Consider the following 19,169-nt stretch of genomic DNA (forward strand, 5'->3'; position numbering starts at 1 on the left):
GCCAAATGGTAAAACAAAAAGTATTGTAATTTTTTCTTTCATTTCAATAGCCTTGAAACATTTACGAAGTTTTTGCTTCAAATTGAAATTTCTTACTCATGAAGTTTCTGCTCTACGATTTATACAAAATATTTATACCATTCAATTCATTGACAACGATCATGTTTTTTTTCCAAAATGAACTCATTTCTCTCATTAACATATGATTTTCAAACTCGAGCTATAGTCGATTGTTTGATTGTAGAGTCAAAATTAATGGTCTGCAAATTCATCAAAAAACGATAATTTTTATTTTGTAATCTCCGTATTGACAACTACTCATTTGAAAATTAGCGAATAATCTTTTATCTGTGAAAAATTGACCTAATAAGTAATTAATCTTAAAATCATCAAAACAAAAGAGAAACTAATTGCGAGTAAAAACTCTTCATTTTCTAAAGAAATGATTCCGTAGAGCTTGTTCAGGCGACGTTCAATTCCAGGCATGTTTATACAACTCATTCAAACAGTGACTTTCAGACTTTGTTCGTTGTCTTTAAAGTTTTTTCACATCGTACACTTCCACGGGTAGCGATGCTCCTGATTCAATTCGTGAGGTGATGGTCGGTTGAGAAGTTTGGTTCAAGCCCATATTCTGATCTCTATTTGAGTACCCCTCAATTGAATCGATATCGGATTTTTCGTCCTCATTCGAAAACGTAGGCTGCTCATTGGTCAAAGACTCCTAAATCAATTCGACTTTTGTTGAAAGTTTCCTAATATCGTTTAATTAATTAAAGTCTTTGCAATAACTTTTTCGATCTACTACAAACAGCTCATTTTGATGCCGTTAACCACTTGTTTACTTACCAAAATTTTAGCAAGGATAGCCTGTAACTCTGCGACTAGCACAGAATGTCCCGACCACTGTAATCCAAGTGGAGCGATTTCAAATATAAAAAGTAATCTGACGTTTTCTGTTTTGCGTTCAGGTAGTGTTAGGGGGAGGAACTTATGTTGAACTGCAAAAGTGAGGCGAATATAGATATAAGCTTACGTAGAAACAATTGCATAAGAAATTCGCCAGGTAAGCATTTCAACCAGTCTTATTTTATGAAAATTTGCCAGTAAAATGAACTAACTCTCGACCCTGAGAAATTTTTTCCCAATTAATTTTACGATAAAAGACCTATTAACCCCAATCAAAACCATTAGAGCTTGAAAATATAATCACATTTGACCCCCTACGCGTTTTCTTTGAGGTGCCTAAAATCGCAGAGTTTTTGGAAGAACAAAATACTAATCAACTTGATACGCACCATTTTTTGAACGTATAGGGCATCAAAATCACCGATAATGTCTGCTGAAGTTTACTTTGAAGTCATACCGAAGTCGCTTTTAGAAAAATTTAGGACTGGTCTACTTGTTAACAAGGAGCACAACAATGATTTTCCGTGAAAAACCGAACAGCTCGTATTTTAGTCTTACTCGCCGATTACATCGTCTTAATCATTATTTATCTGAAAACCAATGTTTTTGCTAGTGGGTGTAAAATAAAACATCGATTATTTGTTTCGAAATGTATCTTTCACTGACTGAGAGGTCAATTAAGTTTGAAAAACTGGTCTCAATTCTGACTAACTTGGCTGTGTTCTGGAGCTTTTTTCTGTTCCTGAACCTCTTCGTTTCTCCTCGCCTTCTGTTCCACTTCGTCATCCAATAGAAATCGAACGTGCGATTGTTGCTTTGTAAATCCCTGTCGAGGGGAAGTTGTTTGTTGGCTCTCGGCTGCTTCGTCATTCATTGATTTCGGAACTTGTTTTGATTCTAGAAAGTTTAGTTTTGAATAAGTTTTATATACGACATCTGAACAATTTAGGGTAACCGGTTGCTTATTTAGCACAACCATTCCGAACTAACCATTGGAAAGAAAGCGTTTCAATCAGTTATTTACTTTTTGGTCGTATTCGGGGTAGAGAGAAGGGGTTGACCAAAAACTAGGGTTAGACCGGAAGTTATAAGCCCTTGGGAAAAAATCTTAGATCGTAAATAGGCAACTTAAACAGAATAAGGAGCGAGGGCATATTGATCTTATGGCGGCATTAGACTATAAAACCCAGCATCAAACAAATACCTCTGCTGACCGATTTTCTCCGACGACTCCTTCCGGTGTTAATAGCTTTTTCCAGTGAATAGTGATAATTGAAATTAGAAATATGATAACTTGGGAAATATCAAACGGATATGAATGGAACGCTGTAGGTAGGACCCCCTTGGGAATCTGAATCCAAATGAAAAATATTGACCACGAGTGACCCCATGGTGACTTTTGAATGATCATTGGGCGTTTAGGACCTAAGCTTATTAGAAAAAATCAAGATTCGTTTTCCCCAGCCTCAAACCTTTGGAAATGAGGATCTGTCACCCTTGTTTTAACTGGAGGAAACTTATCTGTTGGGAATTGAAGCGAAAGCTGGATAGGATAAAGATTTTATTTTGTAACATTGAAGTAGTAGAACTAAACTAAGTGGACTTGGCTTCAGCTTAGCTTGGCAAATTAGCTATAAATTGAAAATCTATCAGAGTAAAGAAAAGTGGTCCCAGAGAGAAATGGCAGTAAAAGGAGCTTGGCATGGGAAATGGGTCTTCTAAGTTACTTGAATTTACTCACGCTAATTTTTTGCTCATTGTATCTAAAGAACAACAGCTTTGTTGTCAGCCTCGCGAAGTTGATGCAGTTAGAGGCGCTTAATTGCCTTCAGACCAGGGGCGGATTTGGGTGGGAGCGGGGGGCGAACGCCGCTTTTCAGGGATTTGGCCCCCTGCCGACCCGAAAGGTCCCCCCTTTGCACTAATTCGAGATATTCAGTTTTGGTGACGGACTCTAAAAATTTTTTAAGGACGCCTTCGGCACCAATATATGCTAATTTGAGGGAAGAGCGCGCGCCAAAAAAAAATGTTTTTTTTTACTAAGTTTAAAAACGCTTTTTTGCCTGATTCTTCAAAGTTTCGCCTGCGGCGCAAAAGTTTTGTCGAAAACAGGTATTTTTTAGTGCTTCAGGAGAGCTCAAAAATTTATTTGCTCGACTTCAAAAAGAAAACAAAATCCGATAAAATTTTCCAAACTTTTTTTAAAATCCGCTTCCCCCTCGAGAAAATCCTAGATCTGCCCCTGGTCGTCACCGTAGAATTCAGTTAGGTTCTTGCGGAGGAGGTAACAGATAATTGTCAGGACTTGTAGGGATGATCATAACCATCCCTACAAGTAGAAACTCAAATAGACAAACATGGCAAAAGTATTACGGGAAGCTTATCCTTAGCTTACACACTTCTTGCGAATTTGGTTGATAGTTGGTATTCAGTTAGTTAGAGAACAGGAATTGCTATTGATTCAAAAAGTGGGTTATCAAATAGAAAGAACAAAATCTCAGAAAGCTGGAGGGGAAATGTCAAGGTGACTGCCTTTTTGTCTCAGTGATTGATTTTGCGAGATAGTGAATTGTAGAGACCCGAGGTTAGATTCCGGTAGTTAACATTGGAAAAAAGTAGGAGTGATCAATTGTTAGTTGATTAGTTAAGTTGGTTAAATCCGAGTTTAGTACCGGGTTGAGCTAGCTGCGTGAGCAATTTGCGCTGATGGAGTTGGCTATTTTGGAATTGAGCCAAGTGAAAACAGACGAGTGAGTTAACTAAGCGATTGAACGAAAGTAACGCGGGCTTTGTTATAAAAGTAGTCAATAGTAGTTAGCTCATAAAGGGCTCTGTAAACTACCATCATTTTTTTCGCGAGTGAAGAAAAAATAACTGGTTTTGACCCACGATGTGCTAAACTAGCTAAAAACGAAAGAGGAGAGCCGAAAAGAGCACAGATCAAGCAGGAAATTGCGCAGTCCTTTGATCGGCCGATTTAGTCTGACCACCAACATAACCCTTTCGGGATTGCAGAACACCTGTCATTAGTGTCCTCTGCTTTTACAAAGTGAAATTCTACAGGTCCACTAAAAACGTTGTAGGTAGGATCTCCTTGGGAATCTGAATCCAAATAAAAAAATTGACCCGGTTGACCCCGTGGTGACGTTTGAATGATCTTTGGGCGTTTAGGACCTAAGTTTATTAGAAAAATTCAGGATAGTTTTTCCGCAGCCTCAAACCTTTGGAAATGAGGATCTGTCACCCTTGTATTAACTGGAGGAAACTTATCTGTTGGGAATTGAAGCGAAAGCTGAATAGGATATAGATTTTATTTTGTAACACTGAAGTAGTAGAACTAAACTAAGTGGACTTGGAAAAACTTGGCTTCAGCTTAGCTTGGCAAATTAGCCATCAACAGAAACTCAATCAGAGCAAAGAAAAGTATTCCCAGAGAAAAATAGCAGAAAAATGAGCAAGGCATGGGAAATGGGTCTCCTAAATTACTTGAATTTACTTATGCTAATTTTTTGCTCATTGTATCTAAAGAACAACAGCTTTTTTGTCAGCCTCGCGAAGTTGATGCAGTTAGAGGCGCTTAATTGCCTTCAGACCAGGGGCGGATTTGGGTGGGAGGTAATTGATCTTATGGCGGCATTAGACTATAAAACCCAGCATCAAACAAATACCTCTGCTGACCGATTTTCTCCGACGACTCCTTCCGGTGTTAATAGCTTTTTCCAGTGAATAGTGATAATTGAAATTAGAAATATGATAACTTGGGAAATATCAAACGGATATGAATGGAACGCTGTAGGTAGGACCCCCTTGGGAATCTGAATCCAAATGAAAAATATTGACCACGAGTGACCCCATGGTGACTTTTGAATGATCATTGGGCGTTTAGGACCTAAGCTTATTAGAAAAAATCAAGATTCGTTTTCCCCAGCCTCAAACCTTTGGAAATGAGGATCTGTCACCCTTGTTTTAACTGGAGGAAACTTATCTGTTGGGAATTGAAGCGAAAGCTGGATAGGATAAAGATTTTATTTTGTAACATTGAAGTAGTAGAACTAAACTAAGTGGACTTGGCTTCAGCTTAGCTTGGCAAATTAGCTATAAATTGAAAATCTATCAGAGTAAAGAAAAGTGGTCCCAGAGAGAAATGGCAGTAAAAGGAGCTTGGCATGGGAAATGGGTCTTCTAAGTTACTTGAATTTACTCACGCTAATTTTTTGCTCATTGTATCTAAAGAACAACAGCTTTGTTGTCAGCCTCGCGAAGTTGATGCAGTTAGAGGCGCTTAATTGCCTTCAGACCAGGGGCGGATTTGGGTGGGAGCGGGGGGCGGACGCCGCTTTTCAGGGATTTGGCCCCCTGCCGACCCGAAAGGTCCCCCCTTTGCACTAATTCGAGATATTCAGTTTTGGTGACGGACTCTAAAAATTTTTTAAGGACGCCTTCGGCACCAATATATGCTAATTTGAGGGAAGAGCGCGCGCCAAAAAAAAATGTTTTTTTTTACTAAGTTTAAAAACGCTTTTTTGCCTGATTCTTCAAAGTTTCGCCTGCGGCGCAAAAGTTTTGTCGAAAACAGGTATTTTTTAGTGCTTCAGGAGAGCTCAAAAATTTATTTGCTCGACTTCAAAAAGAAAACAAAATCCGATAAAATTTTCCAAACTTTTTTTAAAATCCGCTTCCCCCTCGAGAAAATCCTAGATCTGCCCCTGGTCGTCACCGTAGAATTCAGTTAGGTTCTTGCGGAGGAGGTAACAGATAATTGTCAGGACTTGTAGGGATGATCATAACCATCCCTACAAGTAGAAACTCAAATAGACAAACATGGCAAAAGTATTACGGGAAGCTTATCCTTAGCTTACACACTTCTTGCGAATTTGGTTGATAGTTGGTATTCAGTTAGTTAGAGAACAGGAATTGCTATTGATTCAAAAAGTGGGTTATCAAATAGAAAGAACAAAATCTCAGAAAGCTGGAGGGGAAATGTCAAGGTGACTGCCTTTTTGTCTCAGTGATTGATTTTGCGAGATAGTGAATTGGAGAGACCCGAGGTTAGATTCCGGTAGTTAACATTGGAAAAAAGTAGGAGTGATCAATTGTTAGTTGATTAGTTAAGTTGGTTAAATCCGAGTTTAGTACCGGGTTGAGCTAGCTGCGTGAGCAATTTGCGCTGATGGAGTTGGCTATTTTGGAATTGAGCCAAGTGAAAACAGACGAGTGAGTTAACTAAGCGATTGAACGAAAGTAACGCGGGCTTTGTTATAAAAGTAGTCAATAAAAGGCAGCTCATTAAGGGCTTTGTAAATTACAAAAAAAATTTTCGCGATTGAAGAAGAGCTTACTTGTTTTGCCCCACGATGTGCTAAACTAGCTAAAAACGCAAGAGGAGAGCCGGAAAGAGAACAGATCAAGCGGGAAATCGCGCAATCCTTTGATCGGCCGATTTAGTCTGACCACCAACATAACCCTTCCGGGATTGTAGAACACCTAGCATTAGTGTCCTTTGCTATTACAAAGTGAAATTCTACAGGTCCGCTACAAATGGATGTTGTTAAAAAGCACCAACGGGGGATCTTTCAAAAACGTTTAACCGCCAGAAAAGACGGGAGACTGCCTTCTTCTTGGGACAGCAATAAATAATGTTTTGTATTAGATATGAGCAGTTTTTTTAAAAGATACCAACGGGCAGATGCTAAGTAGATCCCTTTAGTGGCTCTATTTGGATCAAAACAATCAAAACAAAGACTTTGGATGGATTTTTCATGCTGTTCCCGATGAAGTTTTTTGAACTCATTTTCGAACATATACTTCAACGGCTGTCATTTAAAAATCGAAAAGATTGTTCGTACCAAAGCAAAATTTTGAGTATTTTAACAGCGCTTTGTGGGCTTTGAACTTTTTGTATCAAAAGAACAGCGCCAAGTTTTTTTCTGACTTTTTATACAATTTTCGACCACCCGCTATGTTAGGAACGAAAGGTAAATTTTGTATTTATTAACGCGTTGACAAGACCAAATATATTGCCTGAAAAGGTTTGGAGCTAAATCTGCTGAGCCAGACTTTTTTGCAGCTTATTCGTGAACAAAAGGAAAATCTTTTTAAATAATCCTATTGATCAAGCTGGCAAATTTTAAGCCCCCATAAATTTTGTAGGAAAAAAGCCGGTGAGTTTTGAAAAAAAAAATTGAGCAAAATGCATAAGTTTTCAAATGTTATAAGGTCTGCCAATCAATCCTAATAAAAAAGTTGAAATTTGTCTGAAAAAAAGAATCACAAAAAACTATGCGCAATTCATATCGTTTGAAGCCCAGGTTGAGATATAGCTAGGCACTTAAATTAATTGGTAAAACTTCCAAGCAAAGTGTTTGTGCACGCAAAAAACTCATTATAAAATTTATATTCAATCCGAGGGGCAGTTTTTTATTTGAACGATAGACAAAACCAAAAAAATGCTGAAAAATGTTTAATTTCTTGATATCAAAGTTTTACCTTGGCAAAATAGTAACAAGGTCAAACTAAATTTTTTTTTGATTTTTCAAAAGTGTTAAAGAACCCAGAAAACAGAAAGCCCTAGAGTTACACGAAACAGTTTTTAGCTGTTTGTTCCGATTTTCGAAGAATCAAAAAAAAGATTTCAACTTGGTTTGTTTTTTTTGGATAAAGCTTGACTTATTAACTAGCTTTTTTCGAACGGAGTTCAATATACCGCAGGGGCCAATCTAGGATTTTCTCGAAGGGGATGGGGGATTTTGTGACCTTTTTTGTAGATCGACCAAATTGATTTTCCGAGCTCTCCCACAGCAGAAAAAAGACCCTTGCAAGCAAAATATTTGAAAAAACAGGCCAAAACTAGCATTTTTAAGCATTTTTTGGAAAATTTAAACCAAAAAATCGCGTTTTTTTGACATTCGTTCCCCATCAAAAATAGTATATATTCGCGCCCTTAGAAAATTTTTAGGGTCTATCAGCCAGAAATGGAAATCTCAAAATAGTACAAAATAGTCTTGTTGTTCCAATTTTCAAAGGAATCATGTAGTTTTTATGTTTAGTCTTTTCTATTTCGTCAATTTGGTTTTTTAACTAAAGAGCTTTGACGGAAAGTTTTGTACCATCTGAAAGGTATTGTTGTCAGGAGCTAAGCTGAAAAACGCTTCATCTGTGATCATGTTTGTACAGTGATGAAAGTTTGAGATCAAACTGAAGCAAGTTATTCAGTGTAACTATCAGGATAAAAGGCGCTGAATAAATTCCTATGTACTTTATATTGCCTATTTAGAATGACACAAAAAAATCATTAACTTTTCTTTTTTTAGTTAATCAGTTTCTTATTAAAACTTTTTTAATTGGCCTTTAAAGTCAATCGGAATATTCGGGGCTTCGCCCTCCCGGGTCGACCTCCTCCATAGACCGAAAATGCAACTCATACAATTTCATACACTTAAGTCTAAGGAAAAATGCTAGTCATATAAACTTCATAGATTTTTGCAAAATGAGTTTCATTGAATTCTTAAGGTATTTTATTTTGTTGTTTTTATATCGAAATTGGTGTCTCTCCATAAAAAGAAGACAAAAAATGGTACGAAAAAAACTAATCATAAACGCGATGGAGAGACACCAACATCAGCTGATGTACAAGAAGTCTTGTTCAGATTTATATCAATCTATTTTCATTAGAGACAGAAATCATTGCATTAAAAAAGTCATGAATTTATTTAACGAATGATATTTGAATGGTAAATAGCAAGCATTTAAATTGCAAATCGTTGTTAAACTCAACATGTTAGCAAAGTTGAAGTTCAATAAATTTCTTTGCGCTCTCTGCTTTTGTAAATCTTAGATTGAAATATATATTATTACCACTTCTCTGGAAAAATTAAGGCAAGTTGACTGGCATTCAATTTCTGTTTTATAATTAATTATAAAAATTAATTGACTACAAAATTCAGAATCAATTTGGTACCAGTTGACCGCTCTCTTCCATGGGAGGATTGGTTTCTGAATAATTCTAATATATTGCTCTATTTTTTTGAGCGACGCATGCTCTCATTGGTTGCGGGTTTTGGTAAAGACAATCCTCAGAGGGGCCAAAAATTATAGGCAACACCAAAAATTATAGGTTTTGTTATTTTTTGTTCTACTTTTTGAGTCAAATTGCTGACATGGTTTTTTAAACCCTTGCTTAACCCAAAACCTTTGTGGCTTGCGTCACATTGTATCCTTGATGACCTTGAAAAGTCCTATTGAAACATCTTGGTTTTTTGTTTGCTATAATTTCGAGCATCCTGTCAAACGTTTCTGAAAGTAATTTGAACTCTTGAAATTGGGTCTCGATTTCACTTTTGAGTGAAATACAAAAGGCTGGGTGTGTGTCTGCAATATCAGATTAAACCGCTGTTAATGGTTTAGCACCCCTATAAAAGACTGTAATTGCTTCAATTCTTTTGGCGGCTGCAGGTTTACCACCGCTTCGATCTTCGGTTGTTTGGGCCAGTATTTTGCGTTGTTGATATTGAGACTAAGCCAGGCAAGCTCTGGAACTGTAAATTCTCACTTCGAGAATGTCAATGCAAATCTTTCTTTTTCCAGCCTCCAAAATACCTAATCCACCGCGGTTTTATGAGGTGGTTCCGAGACCCTCAAAACGATCAGAATATCATTGGGAAAGCAAAAAAACGTTGTGTCAATAGCCTTCTAGAACTCATTGGGCATGTCTGTGAGACCGTGTTTTTGACGCAAACTGTTGTGCAAACATGCCCGGGTTGACCAAAACTTCTAATCATACAATTTCCATTTATGAAAAACTTCTTGTCATACAATTCCATACAATGCCATACGTACAGAACATTGTATGAAATCTCTATGATAAACATTTTTCCATATATGAAAATTGTATGATAGGTGTTTTTCCATAAACCAAAAAATTGATTATTTCTTTCTAAATTTAGTTTCTGAAAAGTTTTTGGTTGTGTTTGCAACCGATCACGAGTGACAAAGACTTGGTTACTCAAAACACCAAAGGTTGGACGGTCTTGCATTTATAATGCATAGCAAATGACCTGAATTTGGATTTTTTCACAATTCATATAACAAAAGTAACGAACTTTTATTTTTTGGCGAAATTTTTTAATGATGATCATTTTAAATTTTCGAAGGGGATGGGGGATTTTGTGACCTTTTTTGTAGATCGACCAAATTGATTTTCCGAGCTCTCCCACAGCAGAAAAAAGACCCTTGCAAGCAAAATATTTGAAAAAACAGGCCAAAACTAGCATTTTTAAGCATTTTTTGGAAAATTTAAACCAAAAAATCGCGTTTTTTTGACATTCGTTCCCCATCAAAAATAGTATATATTCGCGCCCTTAGAAAATTTTTAGGGTCTATCAGCCAGAAATGGAAATCTCAAAATAGTACAAAATAGTCTTGTTGTTCCAATTTTCAAAGGAATCATGTAGTTTTTATGTTTAGTCTTTTCTATTTCGTCAATTTGGTTTTTTAACTAAAGAGCTTTGACGGAAAGTTTTGTACCATCTGAAAGGTATTGTTGTCAGGAGCTAAGCTGAAAAACGCTTCATCTGTGATCATGTTTGTACAATGATGAAAGTTTGAGATCAAACTGAAGCAAGTTATTCAGTGTAACTATCAGGATAAAAGGCGCTGAATAAATTCCTATGTACTTTATATTGCCTATTTAGAATGACACAAAAAAATCATTAACTTTTCTTTTTTTAGTTAATCAGTTTCTTATTAGAACTTTTTTAATTGGCCTTTAAAGTCAATCGGAATATTCGGGGCTTCGCCCTCCCGGGTCGACCTCCTCCATAGACCGAAAATGCAACTCATACAATTTCATACACTTAAGTCTAAGGAAAAATGCTAGTCATATAAACTTCATAGATTTTTGCAAAATGAGTTTCATTGAATTCTTAAGGTATTTTATTTTGTTGTTTTGATATCGAAATTGGTGTCTCTCCATAAAAAGAAGACAAAAAATGGTACGAAAAAAACTAATCATAAACGCGATGGAGAGACACCAACATCAGCTGATGTACAAGAAGTCTTGTTCAGATTTATATCAATCTATTTTCATTAGAGACAGAAATCATTGCAGTAAAAAAGTCATGAATTTATTTAACGAATGATATTTGAATGGTAAATAGCAAGCATTTAAATTGCAAATCGTTGTTAAACTCAACATGTTAGCAAAGTTGAAGTTCAATAAATTTCTTTGCGCTCTCTGCTTTTGTAAATCTTAGATTGAAATATATATTATTACCACTTCTCTGAAAAAATTAAGGCAAGTTGACTGGCATTCAATTTCTGTTTTATAATTAATTATAAAAATTAATTGACTACAAAATTCAGAATCAATTTGGTACCAGTTGACCGCTCTCTTCCATGGGAGGATTGGTTTCTGAATAATTCTAATATATTGCTCTATTTTTTTGAGCGACGCATGCTCTCATTGGTTGCGGGTTTTGGTAAAGACAATCCTCAGAGGGGCCAAAAATTATAGGCAACACCAAAAATTATAGGTTTTGTTATTTTTTGTTCTACTTTTTGAGTCAAATTGCTGACATGGTTTTTTAAACCCTTGCTTAACCCAAAACCTTTGTGGCTTGCGTCACATTGTATCCTTGATGACCTTGAAAAGTCCTATTGAAACATCTTGGTTTTTTGTTTGCTATAATTTCGAGCATCCTGTCAAACGTTTCTGAAAGTAATTTGAACTCTTGAAATTGGGTCTCGATTTCACTTTTGAGTGAAATACAAAAGGCTGGGTGTGTGTCTGCAATATCAGATTAAACCGCTGTTAATGCTTTAGCACCCCTATAAAAGACTGTAATTGCTTCAATTCTTTTGGCGGCTGCAGGTTTACCACCGCTTCGATCTTCGGTTGTTTGGGCCAGTATTTTGCGTTGTTGATATTGAGACTAAGCCAGGCAAGCTCTGGAACTGTAAATTCTCACTTCGAGAATGTCAATGCAAATCTTTCTTTTTCCAGCCTCCAAAATACCTAATCCACCGCGGTTTTATGAGGTGGTTCCGAGACCCTCAAAACGATCAGAATATCATTGGGAAAGCAAAAAAACGTTGTGTCAATAGCCTTCTAGAACTCATTGGGCATGTCTGTGAGACCGTGTTTTTGACGCAAACTGTTGTGCAAACATGCCCGGGTTGACCAAAACTTCTAATCATACAATTTCCATTTATGAAAAACTTCTTGTCATACAATTCCATACAATGCCATACGTACAGAACATTGTATGAAATCTCTATGATAAACATTTTTCCATATATGAAAATTGTATGATAGGTGTTTTTCCATAAACCAAAAAATTGATTATTTCTTTCTAAATTTAGTTTCTGAAAAGTTTTTGGTTGTGTTTGCAACCGATCACGAGTGACAAAGACTTGGTTACTCAAAACACCAAAGGTTGGACGGTCTTGCATTTATAATGCATAGCAAACGACCTGAATTTGGATTTTTTCACAATTCATATAACAAAAGTAACGAACTTTTATTTTTTGGCGAAATTTTTTAATGATGATCATTTTAAATTTTCGAATTTTCAAGTTATCAGACATTGATCAAGGCTTACATTAACACCCATACAAAAGAAATAGGAATTTTCAGCGTTTTTGAAAAAAAAATTTATGTGAAAAGAAAATAAAAGCCAAATTTATCGTATCCAGGACTACGTTATGCACACAAAATATTAAATTTTGCATGCAAAAAAAAAATCGAAAAATGTTTGTTTGCGTACGAAATTCGATTTGCGGTTGAAAAAAAAACAAAAAATTTTTTGGGCCAAATTTTCAAAAAAATGCCAATCATACAATTCCCATATATGGGAATTGTATGATAAGCTTTTTTTTTCAAAAAAACGAGAACCTCAGTTTTTATTACCAGACTGTTTTATAAAAATCAAACATCCACAGAAATAAGTTTATACCAGTTTTGAACCATTTTTAGAAATTGTATGAAAATTGTATGACAAGCATTTTTCCATACACTTGATGTATGGAATTGTATGATAACCATTTTCGGTGTATGGAGGTCAACCCGGGTGGCTTGAATCAAATTCCGTGTTTTTGACGCAAACTGTTGTGAATTTACAATTACTATTAACTAAATCAACAAGTGTTAATTGACTGAACGCGTATTTGAGATCTAGAGACGCGAACTAATCGTTACCCGGAGATTTAAAGTTAGAGGTGATGCTTTCAGCGGTGGAATCTGATAACCCAAGCAAGTTAGGCATCCGGTATTCGTTCTTAATGATTCGAGAGTTCATTGACTTCGCGTCCATAGCCAATTTTACAGTACCGTCCTTCTTCGCCGTAATCACCACTGGTGCCAAAAAATGATCACTTGTACATTTGTTCTTACTATGTGCGTTTCCAGATTCAGCTTTTTGATCTTTCCACAGATTTCGCCTGTATGATTGGTGGATCTACCCAATCTGCTGAATATTTTTCGCAATTTCCGACTAAGTTATTTCTCCTCTCCGAATTGTCTGGAGTGTCTTCAACTGAGAAGCCTAATTGTGCTGCCAGCCTCGTTTGGTTTAAGTTTATTCCCAAGTTAGAGAAAAATCCAAGCCCAACATGGGCATGGTTCTCTGATATGAAAAATTTTACCTTGTTGAGTATTCAATCATTGGATTTGATGTCCACTACAAAAATGCCGTGCAATTTGATGGACGGTAATTGTAATCGACATAAGTCGCTTGAACTGGCTCTTTGGACATGTGAGACTTGGACATAGTGAGGCTGATTTATGTGTCTAATTTGGGTTTCGCTGTCTTAAGGCCAACAATTGAAACCAGATCCTTGTGTCGACTGTAGCGATGAAAAAAAAATCACTGGCTGGAATCACTGGCTGGTAATGTCCCCCGAAGACTTTTTGTTCTCCCTGTCGCTCCGTTTATGAACTCAAAATTTTTGAAAAACGAATTAGTCGAATGTTGTGAATTACTCAAAATGAAGTACTCGAATTCACTGTCCGAGTCTCTGAAATTATACAATCTTCTTGCTCAATACACTCCTCGGAATTAATTTGGGCAATTTGGCCGATGAAATTGCAAACTTTTGCTGCTCGAACGACATGTAACACCTTTCGTCAGACATTTCTTTCTATGTTACACTGACGTTTTCTTTCCACTGACGTAACATGGTCGTCTTCCCCGTGGTAGTGGAGTTTGCTGTCTTCTAATGTTTTGAGTCTTGTCCCAAAGTTTTGCTCTCTTTATCCTCGACTGAGCGCAATTCGTGTCTGGATCAAATAGAGACTCTGACTGCCCTGAACTGGCGAAGTTTGCGTAAATAGTTGAAGACTAATGGCTATGTTTTTGTAAAGCAATTGCATTAGCATGTACTTTCTCCTGCAAGAGAGCAGATTTCAGTGTCTCATGTCGACTGGCCCTCGGCCGATTAAAGAGTTCTCTCTGAATGTCTGGGAACCTCATTTTCGCGATAAAATTACCTCGAATGACTTCTCGATCGTTGGCCTCTGCCGAAACACACTTGTTGTTTGACCTGCAAGACGTTAAAAATGCCCCTAGGCCTTTCATCTCTTCTTTTTCGAGTTATAACAATGCATTCGTTCGACCTCGTGATTGTTTTTTTTTCGTTGAGCAACAAAAACGCTTAAACAGCGTGGAAATATCTGAAGTTCGAGTAGTTCATGTCCATATGGTCAAACTGTTGCAGAAATCTCTTTTTTTTCCTTAGATTTTTAGGACAACAAAAGACGGGATTTGATTATGATTTCCGCCTCATTTTAGTGCTTTCTTGGACCGATTCTTAGCCTTTTGCTTGTCGCACTGCTTTTGCCTCGTTTTCTTTCCGCGCTGCGATTCATTTCGGGCTATAAAACCGTAAGCGGCAAATCATATCATTCCAAATTGAATTGAGGTGACCAATTTACTCCTTTTCTAGCGTTATCAGACTCAAAATATATCATTTTGGACTCGGCGTAGCGTGTTGAGAGGGGCGGTAACAATGTGAAAACAAATGAAGAAAAACAAATGGTTGAATTGTTTCCAATTATTTGATCGTTTTCTGACAAAAAACGTCTTCATCGAGTCTAAACGACAGTTTGAATATTTAAAGCTTTGCCCTGATTAGAGCAGTTTTTTTCAGGCCCTAAATATGCGATAGTCTGAAAAATGGCGAACTCTGTTTATTTTTCTATTTTATACTTTACTTCGTTGTTCAACATTCCAATTACCTTGGGCGGACTTTGTGTGCCAATAATATGCATAGCTTCTGTTCTTCTACTTTTTCACATTTATGTCGTGGCTTCCTACAACTTCCGAGTCGATTATTGGACAGAACCGGTTCAGTATTTATTCGTGTCATTATCTGCCTACGAGGCGTTCAATTGTTTACTTTTTGGAATATTTTTTTATTTGGATTTTGAGAATCTGGACATCAGTTCTTTTCACGTAGAAGAAACCGATGGCAGAAGAAAATGGAGTCGAATTTTTCAGCTCCTTTTCTTTTCATCTACGGATGTAATAGGTGCTCATTTAGTAGCTTTGCTTCTCGCAATTAACCGTTACTTCAGCATCGTTGACATACGTTATTATGGCTATTTCTTCACTAAATGGAAAATAAGACTCTACTTTTTACTAATCATGGCTTTCAACTTTGCTGTCAATGCCGTACTTATAGTGGTTGGATTATCTTTAAATGCCATTTTATCCCGAGAAAATAAACACAGCGACGAGCCAGATGTCAAAGTTTTCTGGACTTTTATTTGGGTCAAACGTGTAGTTAAAACAATATTTTCAGTCGTGATTATTATGAGCATCGCATGTCTGTACAGTCATGTACAACGCTTCAAGTCCTCGGATATTTCTTTTAAGGAAGAAATGAACAAAATATCAGTCGAAATAAGCAATGATGACGACAACGAATCAACACCATTGCGATTACGAAACATTTTCGAGGAATCTATTAAAATGGACAAACTTTATCTAAAGTCAGTTAACGTTTCCGTTTTTGCTACCGTGGCTTGTTTTCTAATTCACGACATTCTTGAATGGATTGTTTTTGGGTTGTCCATGCATTTTTGGGTTTGTTTTCATGATGAGACAATGGAAAACTGCTTCAGAGAGTTCAGATTTCTCTACTCGGATCCGGTTATTTTTCCAGCGGTTGTGAATCCGATTGTATTCTTGTTGAACAACGCCGATTTTAGAATAAAACTTAAAAGACCTTTTCGTGCTCTTAAAAATTGGATTTTAAGCATTTGTGTTTCTAAAAGAAAGATGAATTGTAAAATAAGAGTTAAATAATAGATCTGATGAGAATTAAATTTTGTAGAGACCCACTTATTTTCTTTTATTTTCTTTACTTTATTTTGAACTGTATAAAAAACTTAACGAGCATTCCATAGAGAATCATATTGAAAAACAATTCAATTTTCTTCAGAAATGCGCTGATTGAAATTAACCTTAAGTACCTATAAAAATCTGTAATTACTTTAAATATCAACAAATAATTTAAAAGTTAGAGTGCACAAAAAAAAATTCAGTTAAATTAACCAAAAAAAAGTTAATTCAAAATTTATTATTACCCATTATAATCTAAACTTTGTACCATGAATAATCACTGATATCAAAATAACTAAAGTGAGTTTACTTTATTTTTTCTTTCGATTTTGCAACCAAAATTTTAGCAACTGTTTCGTTTGCGCGCTTGCAAATGAACCAAGTTCAGATCAACAATCTGAGAGTAAAATTTGATATACTCAATCAAAATGTCGCAGAAATTTGAAAAGAAAAAACTTAATTTTAGTAATGGAAAAGTGTTTTGTTGAGTTTTGAAAAGAAACGAAATACCTTAATTATGAAGAAAAAATTATAACAGTAGTTGAAGTCTTGTTTTGAAGTCTTAAGTAATGTATTTTTGGTGGAAAACAAGGAGACGGGTCTCTTCTAGACAATAAAAATAAAGCTGAGCAAACTCTACAAAGGAAACGCATTCCAGCGAGTAATTGTACAAACTAGGCCGTGAACTGATATTTTTATACTGTTTTTTTTTCGAACGAAAAAATTAACTTTTTTATTAAATCGTGATCAAACTTTTGGCTGATACTTTTTTCTTGTTGGGTGATTTGCTTTGGTTTTTATTCAATTTTTGTCTCCGATAATTGTCTATTAATTTCAGTGTCTAGAGCAAAACCGTCTCTTTGTCATTAGCCGTATCTTCTAACAACTAAAATAAAAAGATTAATTCGGTATGGCTTGTTGAGTGTTCAAATTTGCAGAGCAAAATCTTAAGCAAGTATAACTGTTTGCTACGCAAGTAGCACAGAAAGTTCTTTTCACATTCAGAAAAAAAACACTAAGAAAATGTTTTGGTTTACAATAATGGCTTTGTTCGAGCGTGATGTGATATGTGCGCGCTCAATCTCCGTGGTATGATTTAAAAACGAAATATCATAAACAAATTCGTATTCTCGGCAATACAAAATTCATCGGCCATGCTAGCTAATTTCATCCAAATTTTGCAGTTATACAAGTTCATAACTTCACCAATACAGCTTCAAAAACAAATTGGCGCAAGCTAGCCACAAGAACCGGTCGGTAATGTCCTTGAGACAAATTGATCTTTTTTTAGCGGTCAGCCTTAATCAAGGCTGAACCGAATTAGAATAAAAAAACAGTTAAAATAGGATATAACCCCCTTTTTTAGTATATTAATACATGGGGAGGTGGGGGACTCGAACCTACGTCAACTGTTATGTTACGTTACTTTGTCTTAGTCCGCTTGGCCAACTGTGCTTATGGTTGTTACATTTTGGTTCAATTTTGTGCATTTATACTCTCGCACATTTGCGCTGCAACATCCTCCACCCCTAAACAAGGAAGAACAGGAGCGAGCTTTACGGTCGGGCGGGTCAGTTCGCTCGTAACGGTCTTTATGTCGGCGGATCTCGCGCATGCGTCCTTGCCATAGTGCAGTGTTAGGACACGTGCGAGTGAATAATGTCCACGTGGAGTGTCAGGCTCTATGACACAAACCAAGTCGCCAGCTTTCAACTTAACGTCTAACTGGTTGTGCCACTTTGCCCTCCTATTGAGGGAAGGAACGTATTCCCGCCCGCATCCACCGTGTCCATTTTGCGTTAGCGTATGATTGCGCTCTGGCGAAATGCTTCTTATAGTCGAAGTTTTCTTCGAAACTTAGCGACGGAAAACTCGCTGCGTGTTGACCAAGGATAAAATGATTCGGGGTCAACGCCTCTAGATCTAGCGGATCGGAACTAACGGCTGTTATCGGTCTAGCGTTGAGTGATTGCTCAACAAGGCAACAAGGCACAGCGTGGTTCTTAGAACCTCCTCAGTTACTCTTCTGTTGCCTAGGATGTCATACAAGACGCGCTTAACACTCCGAACTAATCGCTCCCAGGAGCCACTATAGTGCGGTACGCTGGGTGGATTGAGTTTCCACTTGATCCCTTTCTGAACAAAAACAGCGGGTGCGAGCTTGTTCCAACTCTCAACGCAAGCTAAGAGTTCTTTCTGAGCGCCAACAAAGTTCGTGCCGTTGTCGGACATGATGGTAGTTGGAGTACCGCGACGTGCAATAAACCTCTCTACGCCCATCACACATAAACCTCTCTACGCCCATCATCGAGCGAGGGGACCACTTCAATATGCACCGCTCTAGTGGTGAGACAGGTGAACAAAAAACCCCACCTCTTTTCCGTACGTCTCCGGATTGGAACTAGGAACGGCCCAAAGTAGTCGACATCTGCGTTAGAGAAAGGAGGTTGCTTGTAACCCAGCCTTTCAAAGGGCAGATCAGCCATAATATGAGTTACTGTTTGCGCTTTGCGTTTTCGGCACGCAACGCAAGTACTTTCAATGTTTCGCAGCAACCATCGCAAATTTAACACAACATACTTCAAATTAACCACCGCACGCATGTAATCCAAGCCTTGATGGAAATTCCTAACGTGCAAGTGCTGAACCAATAACCGAACAACCGCGTGACGTTCATCAAGTATAATTTGATGCTTGCTATCGAAATCGGAATTACCCAAGCGGCTGATGCGCCCAGTCGAGCGAAGGATGCCAGCTGGTCTAATTAACGGCAAATACTTGGAGATCCGACTATTCTTCGTGATAACTTTACCGGCTCTTAGTAGTTTTAGCTCACTAGGGAATGTCTCACCCTGGGACAGATAAATGAGCTTCTGTTCAGCAATATCCATTTCAGACGGGTCTGTAATTTCTAATATACTC

At 37.0% G+C, this 19,169-nt stretch overlaps 1 protein-coding gene across 2 annotated transcripts in view; it reads right to left on the reverse strand.

Annotated features, from left to right (window-relative positions):
- Nucleotides 1-234: 234 nt before the first annotated feature.
- LOC134856010 (uncharacterized) overlaps nt 235-19,169 on the reverse strand; it is a 42,993-nt gene continuing 24,058 nt past the window's right edge. For both annotated transcript variants that reach the window (XM_063872392.1, XM_063872385.1), the window contains exons 10-11: nt 1,622-1,806; nt 235-724 (exon numbers count right to left, since the gene is read on the reverse strand). In XM_063872392.1, the coding sequence (XP_063728462.1) occupies nt 536-724; nt 1,622-1,806 (374 nt within the window). In that variant the 3' untranslated portion in view covers nt 235-535. The remainder of the gene's footprint in view (nt 725-1,621; nt 1,807-19,169) is intronic.

Source organism: Symsagittifera roscoffensis, chromosome 1 (assembly GCF_963678635.1).
Source record: "Symsagittifera roscoffensis chromosome 1, txSymRosc1.1, whole genome shotgun sequence".
Classification (NCBI taxonomy): Eukaryota; Metazoa; Xenacoelomorpha; order Acoela; family Convolutidae; genus Symsagittifera; species Symsagittifera roscoffensis.